Source organism: Lepisosteus platostomus, chromosome 4, assembly GCF_059453375.1.
Source record: "Lepisosteus platostomus isolate fLepPlt1 chromosome 4, fLepPlt1.hap1, whole genome shotgun sequence".
In the NCBI taxonomy this organism is placed as follows: domain Eukaryota; kingdom Metazoa; phylum Chordata; class Actinopteri; order Semionotiformes; family Lepisosteidae; genus Lepisosteus; species Lepisosteus platostomus.
Window position 1 is genome coordinate 47608899 of NC_142614.1, and position 19474 is coordinate 47628372.

The window sequence follows — 19474 nt, forward strand, 5'->3', positions numbered from 1 at the left end:
CCCCCCTTTACTATAATAACGAGTGACATCAGAAGTGGCAAGGAAGGGCTATATAAACTAAAAGTTTGTACCGACACTTGGAACAATACTTCTGTTTTGTTGTTTCTTGCGGGAAACAAGACTTCGGCTTTATTGTTCCTTGCATGCAGTAAACTCTTCTGTTTAACTTCATCTCCGGATCCAGAACCGTATTCTTTCTGTTAAAACACTACCTAGAAACATTTGGTTTAACCCATTTGGTTAGTAGGCAGCCAGCCTCCTGGCCAAAAGACAAGCAGTCTCGAACCCCAGTCATTTGAGTGAACTGAGGGGTAGCTGCAAGGTGGAGGTTTTAACAAGTTCTTTGGAAAATCCTTGAACAATTAAATACATTTTACAGTCACTGCCTGTGAAAACTGCCTAATACAGCATTAGAACAGAATAAGATGCTTGGAATAAAAGTTAAATTAATATAAAATACAGTTATATACTGTACACAGAGTACATATGCTGATGAAGACAATTACTAATTATGTTTGATGGTTCTTGATGTCTAAATTGTTTTTGATGTCTTGATGTGAAGCTAAAAGCTTTGGCAGAACGAAATGAAGTTCTATACAGTGAAAAAGAAAAAGCAAAAGAAGAAATAGAACGTCTCAAGAACGAATTAGGGAAATGCAGTAATGTGAATGTAACACCTAAATTATATCCAGATCTGAGACCTTTAAAAGGCAAAAATGAGGACTGGGACAGATATCCCGACTGGCCGTATCCAGAAGGGGGGTCGGATTGGGAAGACACTTCATATGATAGAGATAGAGACGGGTCCTGGCAACCCCCAGGTCATAACGTTTTTACAGGGAAAAGACAAGAGTCTCCGAGCCCAGTTAGGGGTATAAGCAGGGCTGAGAGATCTAGTAGTGAAAGATCAGAAGACAAAGACGGGTACAAATCCAAACCTGAGGATATAGACCGATGGGCTAAAGAAGTGCCTCACCCTAAGTCAGGCATGCAGCAAACCTGGAGTGCACTTCAAGACTGAAAGGATACATATGGGATTAGACCTATAGAAGCGGCAATGATTTTGAGAAGAGTTGGTGAAAGAAAGGCAGGGCAGTTAAAACAGGTGTGTGAAAGAAAGAACCTGGGAGAAGGGTGGGAATTAGTGTGGAGATTTTTGAAAGAACATTACCCACCGAAAACTGATTGGAGAAAAGTAACAGCATGTCAGCAGAAGGAAAGTGAGGATGTTTCAGATTTTACAGAAAGGTTTATAATTCTATGGATAGAATACTCCGGGTTAGCAGATGAAAAGGAAGTGAATGAAGATACTTCCACAGTAATAAAACAAATTTGCTTGAGTAGGTTACTGTACCTGACAATCAAAAATGGTCAAAAATCCAAAGTTTGCAAATACACTTATTCTTATACACTTATTTTTGCATTTCAGTCTATATAAAATGATGTCTTGTGGTAAGATTTAGTGGCAATTGTAATACGAACCTTTACATGGAACAATATATGCCTATTGTATACTTTATTTCTGATGCAGGTTACAAAAAGAAGAAATAGTGCAAATTTAAAACAGATTCACATTAGATACATTTATTATACTCCAAGACTGCTACATTAAGTATTTCTGAGTGATCTGGAGTCATTTGGGTAACATTTTTAGCAGTGTTTTGATGCCGGGATTTTGAAACTTTTTCTATAAGTACCCGAGCTAGGGTTAGGGTTAGGGTTTAAACACTCCTGGAAATGTTTTAATGCATTTTCCGTGCTTTCAGATGCCTTTTAAATTCCAGGAAAGGTGTTTTTTTGTCTCCTCAACAAATAAATTTTCCCAATTTTGCAGTTTTTGCTTAGCCATGTACCTGTCAATCAAAAATGGTCAAAAATTCAAAGTTTGCAAACACACTTTCTGCATGATAATCTCACTTATTTTTGCATTTCAGTCTATATAAAATGATGCTTTGCGGTAAGATTTAGTGGCAATTGTAATACGAACCTTTACATGGAACAAAATATGCTTATTGTATACTTTATTTCTGATGCAGGTTACAAAAAGAAGAAATAGTGCAAATTTAAAACAGATTCACATTAGATACATTTATTATACTCCAAGACTGCTACAGTAAAACCTGATGTTGCCAAGCATGTGCAGCTACGTTCTCCTGACATTGCGGAGAGCGGAGACAGATTTGATTTAATAACTCGCGAAGCTAGGAAGATAGAGCAAAGCATGTATGCTAAAGTGCGAGCACTGCAAATGGGAGATATGGAAGCTCCCAAAGAGGAGAAAAAGGAACAGCCAGTGTGTCGCTATTGTAATAGACCGGGCCATTTTTATAAAGCCTGTAGACAATTGTTAAAAGCAAAAAGACAGAGTGACAGAGGGGGAAGGGGTCCCCCTCATAACCCTACTGATAGTGAGGGTCAGAAGGGGCTGATATCTCAATTAAAGAACATGTCAGAAGCTGAAACTAGAGCCTTGCGTGAAATAATAGATTTAAACTAATAAGCCTCTTTGTAGCCTTCCTAAGTTTATCTCAGGATTTAAATAAAAGTGAAATAATCTTACAGTGTGCAGTAACGGCGGGACACAGGAGCACATTTGTCCTGTTCTTCGACTAAAACAGCATAAAGATGTGATATAAAGTTTTCTAACGGGTAACAGGAGGCTACAGGAGTAGAGGGGCACGGGTTGTGTTTAAAGCAGATACAAGCTGTCACAGTATGCTTGGGAAAAGATGTACAGTTTCAACTACTGATGTGGGTGGGGGACACCCCAGACCTATTGGGCTAGGATGCCCTGCAGCATTTATAAGGAATTTCTGTATGAAATAGCATTTATGTGAACTACCTCAAAAGAGTTATGTGATATTGTGATTGTTTTACCTAATGAGGGAATCCATAAGGCCGGGCTACTCCAAGTATTAGATCTTCGGACGGAAAAAAGGGTATAAAACCAACTACATGATAAAGCCAGGGTGAATGCCTTCTCTGAGCGAGCTCGCCTGGTGACGAACTGGCTTAAGTGGGGTAGTGCAGTCTAAAGACAAAATTGCCTTGACCCCTGCAGTAGAAACTGTTTTTAATGTTTTGAAACAAGCTTTCTTGCAGGCACTGGCCCTGGACTGGATTCCCTCAGACGGATCATCTGTATGTAATCTGTGTGTGAGTGAAAGAAATGGGTTGTGAGCTGCTGTGCTGGCGCAGGAGCATGGAGGTAGCGTCTGGTGGGTTATTATTCAGGACCCCTCGATGCGGTGGCCAAGGGGCCATGTTTATGTGTTGTGCCTGTATAAACTGTAAATTGAAACTTGTAAATATGCTAAATGGAAAATTGTAGCGCTTTATATAGACTCTATATATACATTTGGTGTATGCCACAATTTTGGATGGTGGTGGAGGAATAGGGATTTCCTCAACACGGCAGGGACTCCAGTTAAGAATGTTGGGTTTGTCTCTGAACTGTTAGACTGTTTGCAGCTACTGACTGAAGTAGCTGTGGTAAAGTGTAAATCACATCATAAAGAAATGTTTCCAGTAACTCGAGGGAACAACTTTGCAGATGCAGCTGTCAGGTGAGCAGTCCTGGTAGAGCAGGAGTCTGAGACCTCTGTGAAACCTCTGCTGGTGAAAAGGGGACAGCTACAGGACATTCAGGCTGAGGCCTCTAAAGCAGAGAAATGGACATGGTTAGAAAGAATATGGGGCCGCAGGATGATTGGGTATGGTGCTGCCAGCACACTGGACGCCCTGCATGCCCTCACAGCCTAATGCCCTTTGTAGCCCGACAAAGGCACTCTGTCGGACACCCGGGTGTGAGTCAAATGGTGTGCTGGTTACCCAAAACTGGGTGGGGACCTGGTTTGAAGCAGTAGCCACTTCTGTGATATCTCGATGTGATGCTTATCAAAGGAACTCAACTACAGTTCAGGTGCGGGTGCAACAGCTCAAAAGGCCTGCTCCTGAGGAACCTTTCATGCACTGGCAAGTTGACAATTGTAAAGGGAAACCTGGGCTCTTATAATCTGTTTTCCTGTTGGGCACTGCCCTGCCGCTTGTATTATGATGAAGGGACGCACTTCACAGGGAAAGTGTCAGGCTGTGGCTGCATTGTTTGGGGTGAGATGGACTGAGATCACCCTCAGTCTGCTGGAACAGTGGAACAAAGGAACAGAGCTCTGAAAGATCGTCGAAACATCAGACTGAAGGAACACCTTGGGTAGATGTTCTGCCTGCGGTTCTGTGTAGCCTGCGGGCTGGATCAAACAGAACTGTGTAACAGAGCCTGTTTGAATTCATCACGGGCCAACCAACGAACCTTCCTGGAGGGCCAAATCTGGCTAATGGATCATTTAATTTGCTAATTCTCTATTGTAGTATTGTAGATTGTTAATTGGAGCAGTGCATGAGGCTGGTGAACAGGTGCTGGACGTTTGGAGACCTCCAGTAGAGGCAAGACACGACCTGATACCTCGCGAGTGGTTGTGGGTGAGGAAGATGTACCCTGCCAGATGTTGCATCCCCGCTGGGGAGGGACCAAATCAAGTGCAACTGACAACTGACTCTGCCATCTGAGTGACAGAATGAGATCGCTGTATCTACGCTTCGCACTGCCACCGAGCCACTGCACCAGAGACTGAGTGAACATTAATTATTATGCTGTTACTGTTTCTGTGTTTGATGGGCTTCCTGAGGGGGGCCGACAGTGTGCCTGTTAAGTGTAAGGAGTTTTATTTTGATAAATGGGGATATTGAATCAATACTTTATCAATCAGCCACAAATAATAATCAGAGCTCATGTTGTATTGCTATAAAGGACTGAAGAATGAAGAGATGAGAGATACCCAGGAAATGAGATGCCCAGGAAGTGAGATAATAATATCATTTTCTTGATTTTGTATGTTTTTGCAAACTATGCAGTCTAGTGGCTTGACGTAGGCTTTGTGCTCAAATGTATATAAAGATGCTGCCTGTCCTTGGTCAGTAAGATTTTGGTAAGCTGTCTGTACGCCCAGAATATGAAAAGAACTAACTGTTGTCTAGTCCGCAACTTAGATATAATTAATTGGCAGGTGTTGCTTTTTCATCATTTGTTTAGAATATGTCATAGTAACTCTTTGTGTTTTAAGGTATAAAGGACCATCTTCAGCTACTTATTTTTTAAGTCTGGTGGTTGCAAGCCGGACTTCCATATGCATATGAAAAAAGAGACTTCTGCTTCACGGACACCTGAACTTTGTCATTTGTTTGACACTACAGCCTCTTACTCACCTCCTCAACATAGGGGTGACTGTTGTGTTGGACTGCCTGCCCACAGGTAATTTAGCCTATTTGGTAATTAGTGGCTCATTGATTTGAGCATCTTCTCCAGAAACCAGGGTATTGGATTGGATCTGACAACATAGCTGGTTAGCTTGATCCAGACTCCTACAACCTTTTGCATAATGATGGGCCTCCTGTTCTTGGTTTTAAATGCACTTCCATCTAGCTGCCATTTCTCTCCTTTGGTTCAGTTGATGAACTCCCTCCTATTCAAAGACAACTGCAGCACAACCCATCACACTGATTTACAAGTTGCAACACTGATAGACTCTAAATCTTAATCGCTGCATACTGAACCTTACAAATACAGATTTTCTGTCCCAATTTCAAACAAATCTCATGGAGAAAATACATAGGAGCCTTTTTAAGAAAAACACCCTACCTCTGTGGGCAAAGGAGATACTTGAATTAAAGAAATGAAAGTGGAATGTTTGAGTAAATAAAAAGCAACACAGTAGAAGCAAGTCATGTCATAAGCAATAACAAGAACTAATGTAAATGTTTAAACATTCTCTACAAATTTGTTTCTTAGAAGATACCCTCTATGTACCCAACATATGAAATGCTCAACATTTCAAAAACAATATTAATAACTGCATCACCTGTTTTATTTTTAAAGTGTAAGTGAGTTGGAAAATATGATTTAATAGCATGGTCTGACAGGCATCACTGAAATGGACGCAACAAAAATTAAATTAATAATATGGTAATAGCCAGATTAGACTGAAAGCAACTCACCAAATTGAGGCTCAGAAATTACACCAACAAATTGTTATGACTTTAATAACATCACATCTCTGCCTAGGTTACACATTTGTTGACACAGAGTCTACAAACACTCTATCATCATGATCTAGAGTCCCACTGATTACATTAGATTAGTTAAAACCTGCATTCCCATCTGATATTATCATTCCTCTGTGGGGTAACTATCACATAATGCATAAGGTTGTGTTGATGCATGGAAATTTGACCAATTGGTATGGGATGTCTGTGTTTTTAAATTATTCTTCAGAGCCAGTCCTTGTTATCAGTAGTGACATCTTAACCAATGGTGCAGCCGACTCACATGTGGGGATTCTGGAAACTCTGCGGGGCACACGGCCTGGGGGTCTGGCAGCAGAAGGGGACACCACTATCAGCCTGTCCTCCTCAGGCTCAGCAGGCCCGTTACAATAGGTCAGTTGCTGTCCCACTACACTCACATCTGAGGTCACCCCTGCAAAACAAGGTTAACATTTCTCAACAACCTTCCCCTATCAAAACCCACAGCAGCAGACTCCCTGACACTCCCTGCCCTTTTCACCTATCTCACAACACCACAGCCCACAGCAGCAGACGCACTGACACTCGCACCAACCTCAACACAATACGTGCAAATGCAAGAACTGACTGAGAAGGAAAATAGGCAAGGTCTTTATCTTCTTTATCTTTTTAACTCTAAATGAGTCCCAGCAGACAGACCGTTTCAATCTCTACTGTGCTCTACTGTTCAAACCTACTGTAGAGGTACTAGGTTACTTTCAGTTTTGCCCAGTCTAACGGCTGGTTTCTCAGCACACACTCATACACACAAGCAAACCCATTCAAACAAATGACAGGCCAGCAGCTCCAGCTGTCAGCACCTTGGTTGGGGATGTCCTCCACTCTAGAAGGTGCCATTTTCTGGAGGGGGTCTCCAGCCAAGCGAGGTCTTGCTGCTAAAGGAGGGGAGTTATCGGACCTGCAGGCAAGACACAAATGGAGACACAGTGGAGAAAAGTGAAAAAAATGATAAACACTGCTCTGTACAGATGTAGTGTGCTCTCTGAAGGCACAAGTTCTGTAGGGTTTGGGCATTTACGGGGACAATTATTAATTGTAGCCGTAAATCACGAAATGATTCTTTTGATGGCCTTAGAATAGAATCCAACCATGGGATATAACTCAAACAACACACACACAGGTACTAATACACGAGGATACATTTATAAATACATAGAATATGCATGTAAACCTAACAGATCTTATTGTGAGGGTTATCAGAATACAAAAGATATATATTCATTCAGTTACAAAGAGATACATATATCAAGAGGACATACGTTCAGTATATCATTCATTTAGACCGTTTCGTAAATGCACTCGGTTATAACTTCTACATTAGATACTGAAAACAAGTACATAACTCTTAGGAATTAAATTGATATCAACTGGTTGGGATAACAATTGAATTCTCGAGCTGTAATGCATTGAAGTTGAATACTCATCCAATCTCTGGGGATTCAGATCTCCTGCGGGCTCTCTGGCTTGGTGCCAGGCTGTGCTGTGCGGCTTGCGATGGTGCGCTGCTGATGCTCACTGACCGGCTAGTTAGTGTTGGCTTTAACTAGCAAAGTTTGTGCACAGGAGAGGAGATGACTGTGGGTCCCAGCAAGTCAGGAAGAGGACCAGTCCGTTCCTGATGAAGCGCTAGTTCTGAATAGTGATTCAGCTGTCCACAGTTCCGACCTGTTCACGAGGCTTGCTGCTGGTGCTAACCTCGGGTGGATCCTCTGGTTACTCTCTGGCAACCTCCGCTCTAGACTCTTAGAACAAAGGAAAGTTCTGGCACTCGGACACATTGGCTGTTCTGTGGTTGTCCGGGCTGAGTCTCAGGATGGTCAGGAGGCGCGCTGCGAGAATGTCCTGCCCTTGGGAGCCTTCTGCTCCTGGGCCGTCCTGCCCTGGAATTCTCCTTTGAATTCTCCTACTGGAATAGTTAGAAATAGTCTCTCAGGCCCTCTGTGTTGCCTGTTTTTACCTGGAGGAACTTCAGCTCGTTCATTGGCTGAAAGTTTAATGGGCATCAGAGTCCCACGTGGGTTACTCGGCCCTACCAGTCCCTGATTGGTTGATCAAGGTGAGATATGAGTCACTTACTCCTGACACCTAGGAATGCAGTCCAGATGTCCATCTGGCACTCCCTAGACAGATAGGCGCCAATGGATGACCATTGATCATGATAGCCAGGCTTAGCTAAGTGCATCCCCATTTGGGAGCTGTCCCTTATCAAAAGAAAACATCTTTAAATCAGCCTGCATGAATAGAGACGATGGAGAGAGATGGGGCCTCATTTGGGAAAGCACAGCAACACTTAATTCTGTCTTATTAACAAGCATTGCCGCTACACAGAGTTCGAGCAGTGTTGTCAACCCTGTTCACTCCCTTGCCAAGTTCACAGTCCTGCTTTGAAGCACATAAAATCACAAAAGATGCAAGCTTGGACAACAACAAGCTAATTTTATCAACACTCTTCACTCCAGCCCCCACAAAAAAAACAGAAAAGATGTTTCTAAAACTAGTAGGCTACCTGTGTGGCAGTAAGCAAAAACAAAGTTACAAGCTTGGAAAACGAGCTTCAGTGCACTGTTTATGAAAACCACAACCGTCTTGACCTGTAAGGGTAGAATTTTAATTGCTCTGAATGTGTTTGCAATGTGTACATTTCTGAGGCCGTGTATCATGGACAGGCATGGTTTGGGTGTTCGGCGGCACAGGCTTGATTCCATTGGAGAAACAGCGAGAACGCACAAGCGTGGCTTTAGTTAGCACAGGGCAATTCTCACATAATTCACCTGATGGACACAGTAGGAAAGGCATTCATGAAAAATAAAAAAAGCAACTAGATCACATTTATTTTCTAACCACTTTATTTAATTTAGTGTTGCAGATAGCACACCAGGAAGTGAGCCAAGAGCCCCAGTGCTGAAGACAGTAATGCTCATCACTGTACCACCATGCTGCCCATCAGATCTACACGCTTATCTAGGAACCCCAGTGCAATAGCGATCTACATAGAGTTATTCCTAATTACTGTCTATCCCAATGCAGACTTGATCAGTTATTTGGAACTAAACTATGGAAGAACCTTGGAAAATTCTACTGAAGTTTCTACAGATTTTAACTCATCCCCAGTACTGGAATACCACCATGCCAGCTGAGCTCTTGATTAAGCTAATTCAAAAGTAGTTGGATACCATCAATGCTCAGTTTTTGAGTTTCACACCTGCCTTCTTTCAAGTAATGGACTGAATGAAGTGATTGGACCTTTTGAGATTAAATTCACATTGCAGTCTACAGTATGATACAATGATTGAAATCACCTGGTTTAAGTCTTTGACAAAGTGGCATCACCAAATACTAATTAACATCATACCATCATTTTGTATCCTGTTAAGAGATGCTAAGACACAAATAAGACAACTACCACTTAATAAGAAAACTGAGGGCAGAGTAGGTGGAATTGTATTTGTCAGTTTTTATTTTTGCGTAACATGTCCGTAGCAGAGTCTTTGAAACCAAAGTCTAAAAGTAGAAACAGGTTGAAAAGGTCAAATCACCAAATAAAAAGAATCATTCAGCCTCAATCATTTAGAGATCAGCCAGAAGGAAAAGTAAAAGACACTCCAGAAGCAGGGTTGAGAAGCATTGCTTTAATAGACCGATCAGTAAATATTAGTCTCTGAGGAGGAATATTCTTACTCTCTACTTTATGGCAAGATCAGACCAAGCTGCTGTTTTGCCATGAGAGGGTTTGGGACAGGGGAGAAGAAATAGAAGCAGAAGAGGACAGATGCATTGAAAAGCCAGGAATCAACACAATAGGTGACCACACAAACACCAATAATGGGAATCAGTGCACTTTGGCAAAGCAGGTTAATCCCATCAAAGCTCTGTTAATATAGTCCTGATTCCAATTTATCTTGATCATGTCCTCAGCTCTGACAGGGACAGCAGAAAATCTTTTTTTATAGCAACTGCTAATCGTGCAGGAGCTCTCAATGTGCCTGGTGTTTCATACATATACTGTAGCACTGCACACGCACAGCCCACTTCATCTCCTCAAGTCCTGCCAACATACTGCATGTTACTGACACAGACTACTCCCTACCAGGAGCACATGTCTTTTTCCTCACACAAGGAGGGAAATGTACTTCACTTTCCTTTACCACACCATGGTCAGAAATGTTTGGAATGATTTTGGTGGAGTAATTGTGAACCTAAATTACTCTTTTTTCTCTGGGTTCAGAATTAGCTAAAGAATTCAAAATAGACTGTATACACACTGATAACTACAGTTCTCAACTCATTACTCAGCCTGAAATTAATAGTCTAGGAAGCATAAATCAGGTACCTACCAAAGCATTTGGCACGTTTTGCATTTTCCTGACTTATATTCATTGTTCTAGTGAACTGCAGGTCTTTCTCAGAGGAGCCACTCGGTTGGGGAGACCAGGGATCTCTGTCCATCTGAGAGGCAGGAACAATGAAGTTCTCAGTGCTTGTTAATGCTTAATGTTTGATTTCCAGAAAACTGGCATAGTTTTTGTAGCAAATGCATGTTTTGCTAATTTCCATATCTTATCTTTTCCATGTACTGTAATTGAACCTTAATAATATCCTTACATATTTTATGTAGAAAGACTGCAAGAGACATTTAAATCTGTAGATCATTTTTAGTAAACATGTTGACAGTTAGCTGATATAGTGATCATTTCTATTTAATTTAAGTACAGGTCTTGGGCTCATCAATCCCACTTTCTTTTCTTTGGAGAACATGAACCTAAGGACTGCATGCAGAACGGTAGAAGCTTATGCAATATCCTTTTCTTCCACAGAGTCCAAACAGTAAACTCCTCTTTATTTCAATAAAATGTCAAAATTCGGACAGAGAGATCACTGGTTCCAGTCTACTTACTTAACACAGTTTTCATTACAAACTATTCTGATTTACTTCATTATAAATGAAGAGTACTGAAACTGGCACTCAATCAAAACTCCTTGAAGTGTTGTGTATCAGTACTCAACTCAAGCATTACAACAGTAACATCGCATAATGACAGATGTAATGGAATGTATAAATCAAACATGAAAAATATGGGATTACAAACAATCAGACCTGTATGGACTGTCCTAAATCTCTTCTTAATGATTTTATAAACCAAAATGCAGCAAACTCTAATGAGGCAGTTCTATTCCATAATTTACAACTGGAGACACAGTAATAGGGGGCTGTACTTACTGCTAACGTTGTCTATTTGCTGATTTGTAATTGCAGAGTTTATAGGCAGCATGTTTACAGTATAAAAGAGGAGTGTTAATTCAAGTCAACTCCTTGATGATTATAAAACAATATGAAACATACAGATTGTAATCTGAAGTACAAAGAGAAGCCACCCCTAACTGTATATTGATCCCATTTCGAGCTGCTACTTCAAGGAGCCCAGATTGGGCCTTAAGACACCTAACTAGGAATCCTGTTGAAAGCACCCACAGCTCTCCAAAGTAACAAGCAGCCCAGCAATTTTATTGAAGCATCAATACCACGGCATCTTTCAAGAATTAATTCTCTTTTAGTTTCAAGTTGCGGCTCTTTTGCTGCAAAAAAATGGTTGACCCCATCTACACTCCTTGGTTTTTTATAAACTGGAATATCTCTCACTACTTTTGTTTTTGGTTGGTTTTTTCTTTTTTCATTTTTATGAATTCACCAATCCACTGAACTTTAAAAGTGTGAACATTTAATTACCTAATGTAATTGTAGAGGTATGGTGAATAAAAATGAATGCAGTATTATAAATGTGATTTTACTAGTGTTGTAAACCTTATGTATAGTCTCAATGCTGAAGGGAGTAAGCTACACACTTCATGTTGTACCCAAACATTCCGTTTGTAATTTTATTGTTCTAATTTGACCATTAAAGAATCAACATAAACACCCAGATGCCTATAGTACAATCCTGTCTGGCGATTGATATTGCCCATGTGATATGTATACCAAGGCATTAAAAATCTATCAAAAATAAGTATTGGAATCACTAGCATGATCAATTTGTATAGGATATAGGATATGTTTCTATTTCCTCCATGAACCGCTTTGGACTTGTCTAATACTGGCATCTTAATTTCAAGATTTTTGAGTATGTATTTGAGCTAGAGATGGTGGAAAAACAGTATATGTCGAAATATTTCAGTATTTTATTTCTATTAGTTTTTTGAGGAGATTCTCAATTATTAATCTTTATTTTACATAGCAGTTTTCAGAAGACATTATTTTACCAAATAAATCAATATACAGAACATAATATACAGAATACATCATAAGATCTATGTGACTGCCAGGGTCTTATGGTCAGATCTGAAAACAGACTACAAGGTGAGACTACTAGAAAGCCTTATCATGCACTGTTCATAATCTGGTAGAGAGGACAAAAACTTGGCAATATCAGAAGAAAATACAGTGTGAATAGGGAATTAATTTATTGGGACCATAAAACATAAGAAAGAAAAAAGGTATTTTGAAGTCATAAAGAAATTCAGTAGAGATATGGATTGTGCATACAGAGTATGTATTTCATGACATGTTTTCTAGAACAGGTCCTAGACAGAACTGGCTGCTGTTTTGAACTAAACGTTTTCTGTTGCTCCGATCCTCGGCCAATGATGCGCTTGCGACTCCCATCTCTCACCGGCGGTCGCATCGGTTCACCACGTGCTGGAAAGCGTCGCTACACCCCCATGCCCTCCCACGAGTTTTTACAAATCTTGAACTGAACAAATTAACATCTTTATTGATATACACATCGATTTTTATCAAACAAATTAGTTGCTTTCAGAATAGTAAAATGGGAGCTCTTTTTGGACTTTGCGCTCTTGTGCTTCCTCCTCTGCATACCTTCTGCACAAAGTAGCGGGTAGAAGGTCACCGTTTGCACGACGTTTTACTGAAGCTGATCTTAACGGAAAATCGACAGAGATTTCCTGCGACACCCAATGTAAAAAAATGTATTTTTTACCACTTTGGTTACACAGTGTAGAAAACAGGAGTCTAATTTAGAAAACAGACTTCACCTGACCTTTACCAGGTTGCAGGGTTGCAGATGCACAGTAACCGCACAAAAATAAAACTCTGTCGCTGCCATGCATGTTTTTTTGGCACCCTACCCTGCTGTTCTTGTGTTACACACACTTCATATCAAATAACTTTTAAAAACATATACCAGACTATTTTTAACTAGTAGAACTATAGTGAAACCCTAATGTTATACCAGATAAAGTCTCAGTGAAAGCAACTTCTCTTAAAGGTTACTGTAACTACTCCTAAAATCTATAGGTACCTTTCTGCGTTGCTGCGGTATTCCTAATCCGGGAAGGTTTTGCTGCAATAGCTTGCCACTCTCTTGACCATTACTACCGGGCGTACAATATCGCATTTTGGGACGAAGAAGGAGGTGGAGGAGCTGCCACTGCGATGAATGTTTCAGTGAGGAGATTTTTCTTTTTTGTATTGCTTGACTAAAAAAAAGTTGCAAATCTGTTATTTCGGCGTAGCACTATCAACGCTCCACCATCGTATATATTCCCGTACTGCCCATTCCACCGCTTCGGAAATGTAAGGTTTGAGCAACTTCTCATCAACACACGACACTGTGCTCACTCATGTCTCCCACCGCAACAGAATGACGCGTGAGGACTCCTCAGCTTTTGAGGCGAGAATGGTTGCGAGCTGACCCTTGTGACCCACAAAGTTCCGCATTTGAACATAAAAGTGTCTCCTTTTGGAAGAGGTACTGATATTTGCAGCCCTAGCAACACTCCATGTTAAAATATGTCCCGTTAAATTCAGTTCAACCATGATCTAAGACTCCACGGTGGAAGTAAGACTGAAAGAAAAAGGCGCTAGCTTTCTTGGGGTAGTTTTCAATGCTTCTGAATTTTAAATTTTTATTGATGTGTGTAAAATGTTACTTTGTTCAGTACATCTTAATTTATCCATAACAATCACCTACCTATTCTTAGTCAGAGGATTTGTACATAGGTTTTGTTTAGTGTGCTTCCAAGGTTATATCCTGCAGCAAAATGGATGACATCACATGAAAGGAAATGCAGGTTTATTCAACACCTTCTTAAAAGACAAACCCCATTTGGTATTTTGTATGAGCCTGGTGCTTTCAAGAGTGAAACAGTTTCTTGTACTCCTTGGTTCAAACATCTTTGGCTGAAGGCTTCATGCCACTCCTGTCATTCGGCTGAGAAGGGTGTTCTGATCATGGGCAGTCATGGCTTCGTAGCTGGACAGTTCCAGTGTGAAGGTGGCAGTGCTAGATGGCAAAGAGCGAAGGACGGTGGAGTAACCCTGTGAGAAAGATGAACAAAAGAAAAATCATTTTTGTAAAGAAATGCTCACTCCCATCACACTCCATTGTTTCCTGATGAATATTTTGTTAAACATGTTTTTAAACAACAATGCCCATATTGTAATGAAACCTGAAGGACAGACAAGCTTAAATGTTCTATAAAAAATATAAACATTTATTCTGTCACTAAAAACCCTGTCTTTTGCCCCATCTATTCTTCGATAAATTTGAATAGATTAAGACTAAATACAGCAATAAACATTTAATATAGCATTTGATATTTGAGTTGTATTTTTAAATCAAATTGAAAGAAACCAAACTGATTTTGTTGTTAGCATATTGGTCTAACAAAGCCAATTGTAAAAAACAGCTCACATCCAGCTTTTTGTGAACTTTCTGATTTTATTCTCTGTGGAAGTCTAACAGACACAAAAGTGGGAGAGTTGGTAAAGGTGGAAGTTGGCACCAGGATAGACAATGGCTGGGTGATCATGTGCATGAAGCATACGGAATACAATACGTCCATCAATCAGTCAAGCAACATCACTGGGAGCCTCAAGCTCCAGCCCATCTACATTTAATTAAGGGTGTACCAGAGCAGGCCTGCCACAGTACTTTCATTTTTCATCTTTCACACAATTCAGTTATTGCTTTAATTCATTCACTGATTATGAATAACAGACATTTAAAAAAATAAAGTAGTTTTTAATTAGTGAGCGATACCTTTAAATACATTGGAAGCTAAACATATTCCAGATTAGTACTATGAATGTAAAAGGATAACCTAAAAAATGCATTGGTAGAAATGTATTACAATATTTAATACTCTATAACTTTCTAAAGCACATACTACATGTAATATTCATTTTAATAAAATAAACAGTCTGACTATTAATGATGTATATTGTCTCCTATTAAGTGTTTGTGAATGTAGATTGTGATTTTATACATTTTAGACATATTTTTTCAATTAAAAGGACATGAAATGTTTCTGTTTTAAAATTAGAGCTGTACTGTAAAATACAGGACCGCAGAACACAGACAGTACCTTTTGCTCAAAATCGGTGCTTCAGGGAAGACAGCAACCGCTGTCCAAAGTGTCTGAAATGACAAATCTTTGCATGAGACTCATTGCACCACGGAGTTGCAAAGCTGGCTCCTTGAAGCATATCACCATCTTACCCGTCTAGGAAAAGAGCAAGCTTGTACCTGGTTTCCTGGGAGGCGTCTTGTGCCAGCCGAGTGGCAGCAGGCAGGATGCGGTTGGTGATATCCCTGGGGAGGTTATGTGCACCCATCCTCTCCACCAGGTCTGCCAGGTGATGAGCCATACACGCCCTCACTCTGGAGTTCAGGTGACTGTGCACACAGAACATTGTATTGTATATTACTGAGCTGTTACTTTGATTGAAACCATATCAACCTGTCACCTAACCATTGGCAACGTGGACCTCATTTTCCAATGCTTAACCAGATTTCTTTTAAAATGATAAAAAATTATATTTAACCGTCTAATGTTGTTTTTATATTTTTTTAAGTACTGTATGTTAGCATTGTATGGCAGCATGGTGGCGCAGTGGTTAGCATTGCTGCCACGCAGTGTCCAATGGGTTCAATTTCGGACCTGGGGTGCTATCTGCTTGTGTGTTCTCAAGTGTTTCTGGTGTGAGTGTGCACGTGTCTGTGTCTGTGTGTCTGTCCTGTGACGGACTGGTGACAAGTCCAAGGTTTGGGCTGATTTACACCCGCTGTTTGCAGAAATAGGCTCCAGCTACCCTATGACCCTAAATTGGAGAAAGTGGTTAGAAAATGAATGGATATTAACATTGTAGTAAACATTCTTTATTACATGCTTTGATTTCAAGCTCCATGAAACGTAAATGACCCTTCACAGCTCCTGAAGTCAGACCCTAAGATTCTGGGTATTATTCTATTCTGTATATTTCTGCCCTCACCTCAGACCTCCATTCAGCAGCGCGTTGACTGCACGAGCAGGGGTACAGCTCTGCACCATGCAGTCCAGGGTGCTGTCTACACTTTGTCGGATGAATGTGTTCGATTCTCCGGCTTTCTCTAGCAGCACCTTCACTGTGTTGCCCAGTTCTGGGTCCATCCTTCTCTTCAGGAAGGTGAACACGTCTCCCAGACACACCACTGCCATCCTAGACACAGCTGATCGCAAGTTCTTCACCTGGGGAAAGGCAAACCACCGTCAGCACTGCAGAGCCTCGTCTGTGCCCCTCTCTTGAACCATTCTATATGAATGGTTCAGAATGGATACAAAAACAGTGAAAAGCAATCATACAAATGAACAATTAATATTTTGGAGAGATCACACCTCCTGCACGAGCGCCAGGGAAACATCGTGCAGTCTGCTGATCAGGATGGCAGGGTGATGCTGGGACAGACGCCTTATAAAGCTCAGTCCATCAACCTTCCTCTCCCTGAATTCAGTGAACGGAAAGAAATACATCAACCAGGACAAGGAAAGAGGTCTAACTGTATAGAGCTATGGGCAACAAGGTCTGTATTTTCACTAGTCAGAATTGTATTCATAGAAAACGGAATAGGTGGATGCTGATTGTACTGCTTTATGCCTACCAGTCGTCAGAGGCCAGAAACTGAAGGCTCTGGGTGAGGGCCAGCTCGGGCCTAGAGAAGGATTGCAGCCCAGGCTGCTCTGGACCATCTCTAGTCTTCCCTTTAAGGGCAGGGGACAGCTCATCTAAAGGTCACAACAGAGTGGGGAAACGTTCTGTGATCAGTTTGGTCACCACTGATTTGACAAAAGCAGATCGTGAAAGGCTTCTGCCTCGGGGCATCAGTAAAAAAGCTCTAGAAGAAGGAAAAAAACCTGACCTTGAAAGAAAGTGGTGGAATAAAGTGAGAAAGAAAATCAGTGTAGATGTGTAGATGTGTGGGAGATGCTGATCTGACCTGCGATATGGGGGGTACTCTTCAGAGGGGGAAAAGAGATGTTATCCCTCTCCTCTGCAGATCCATCCCCCCCAATCATGCGCAGGCGTTTTTTAAGACTCCCCACGCTCCTCCACCGGTCCTGGACGTGCCCCATCTTGTGTGTCTGTAATAACAGAAAAGCACAAGTTAACCCTGGGGAATCCTGGCCCAGCTCAGTTTTGAGACCAGCTGGACTAATCCTGGTAAAATTCTTTACTTTGAGTCCTCTGAAATATTTACTGTTGGACCCCATGACATAAATTGTTTCACAGCACTGAATTGTGATTCATAGTATTCATATACATTTACTTGTACTTGCTCCACCTAAAAAAACAGTACTGATGTATTGTCAGTATTGTTAGGAATCCCTGGTGGGAAGATACACGGATCCTGTGCAGACGCAGGCACGGATGATAGATGAGGCAGGCGAACAAACCAAAACGAGAGGCAAGGTCGTAGTCAAAAGGCGAAAGGCAAGTCGTAATCCAGGAAGTTCTCCGGTAGCAGACAGTCCAAGCGAGAGGCGAGGTGCAAAGTCGAAAAGGCAGAAGGGGAATCCAAAATCCAGAATAAACGAGGTACGGGGAAAAACGCCAGGTAGAGCTCTCAAGGAGTAGACTCAATACCGAGCAGTGAGAAGCAGGTGAAGATGGTTTAAATAGCAGTGCGCACCGCACAGTGAGTGTGCGCAGGTGGTTTAACTCGTGCGGCGGCGTTTGTTAATAATCACCCGCTGCTGGGGCTGATTAGCTCGCTTACGATTTGGTCTTGACTGCCTGGTGGTCGTGACAAGTATCAATGTCAGTGCCAGTATTAGCAAATTAGAAACAGAAATTGCAATTGTGTAGCCAGCAATAAAATCACCCTGGGAACAGGATAGTGAAAGGAAAGGAAAGGATAGTGTTTAGAGTAATGAACTGCTCAGATCTCAGCTAAAACTAAATTGCACAAGAATATATCATCTGTAGCATAAACAACTTGGATTGTAAAAAAAAAAAATCATACAAATTGACAGAACAGATATGATTTAATTTACTTACGTTTTCTAAAAAGAGAAGAACAAAACATTTTTGTAACTACTTGTCACCCTCAGGACTTGGTTGCTGTTGTGTGTATTTTTGGGGGAGTACAGTATAAAAAAAAATTCTACTATAAAAAAAAATATTATACATACGCATACAGTATATTCAGAGTCTAATCCCAATCATTAAAGACACAAACACAATTTAAAGACATTTCCATAAATTCTATATATATTTTTCTACTGCGTCTTATAAATATTATTATTGGATGCCATTAGAGTTGTGTTCATAACATTTATTTCACTAGGGACAACAACATCCAAGAACTGAATGTTTTGTGAATGCTAGCAATACCTACCTAAAAAAATTTGGTTTAACCCATCTTGTTAATAGGCAGCCTCCTGGCCATAAGACAAGCAGTCTCGAACCCCAGTCATTTGAGTGAACCGAGGGGTAGCTGCAAGGTGGAGATGGGGCGTAGGAGGAATGTTTGAGATAAATGCGAAGGGAGGTGTTGGAGTTCAGTATACTGTATGTAGCTAGTTTTATAATGCTGGTGATTAGGAACAGCTGTGTGAGATTGACTTGTCATTGTTATCCCTCCCGAACGTCTGTTAATATCTTCCATAGTTTGCTAAAACTAAGGTTGCTGCTGGAAGAGGTGTTAGTGGGGCCAGCAGGGGGCACTCACCCTGTGGTCCAAGTGGGTCCTAATGCCCCAGTATAGTGATGGGGACACTATACTGTAAACAGGCGTCGTCCCTCGGATGAGACGTAAAACCGAGGTCCTGACTCTCTGTGGTCATTAAAAATCCCAGGGCGTTTCTCGAAAAGAGTAGGGGTGTAACCCCGGCGTCCTGGCCAAATTTCCCATTGGCCCTTACCAATCATGGCCTCCTAATAATCCCCATCTATGAATTGCCTTCATTACTCTCTGCTCTTCTCCCCACTGATAGCTGATGTGTGGTGAGCGTTCTGGGGCACTATGGCTGCCGTCGCATCATCCAGGTGGATGCTGCACAT

At 41.2% G+C, this 19474-nt stretch overlaps 1 protein-coding gene and 1 long non-coding RNA gene across 2 annotated transcripts; one reads left to right on the forward strand and one right to left on the reverse strand.

The window, feature by feature from the left end:
- Positions 1-1458: 1458 nt before the first annotated feature.
- Positions 1459-4789, forward strand: LOC148673301 (uncharacterized). The gene is made up of 2 exons (XR_015935987.1): positions 1459-4658; positions 4711-4789. It is a non-coding gene; the product is annotated as an uncharacterized LOC148673301 (long non-coding RNA).
- Positions 4790-14208: 9419 nt separating this feature from the next.
- LOC148673302 (TOG array regulator of axonemal microtubules protein 1-like) lies at positions 14209-17335 on the reverse strand. The gene is made up of 4 exons (XM_088630840.1): positions 16427-17335; positions 15681-15830; positions 15520-15572; positions 14209-14470 (listed from the first exon to the last, which is right to left on the reverse strand). The coding sequence occupies exons 1-3, from the start codon at positions 16630-16632 to the stop codon at positions 15527-15529; spliced, it is 402 nt and encodes a 133-aa protein (XP_088486966.1). The 5' UTR covers positions 16633-17335; the 3' UTR covers positions 14209-14470; positions 15520-15526.
- Between the last annotated feature and the right edge of the window lie 2139 nt (positions 17336-19474).

What these genes read in the sequence shown, in the direction of transcription:
- LOC148673302 (XM_088630840.1), bottom strand. Translation starts at nt 16,632, where the DNA reads ATGGCAGTGGTGTGTCTGGGAGACGTGTTCACCTTCCTGAAGAGAAGG. An exon ending in CTGCTGAATGGAGGTCTGAG is followed by an intron (nt 15,831 to 16,426) that starts GTGAGGGCAGAA and finishes CTGTGTGCACAG; the next exon opens with TCACCTGAACTCCAGAGTGA. An exon ending in GACGCCTCCCAGGAAACCAG is followed by an intron (nt 15,573 to 15,680) that starts GTACAAGCTTGC and finishes TTGTCATTTCAG; the next exon opens with ACACTTTGGACAGCGGTTGC.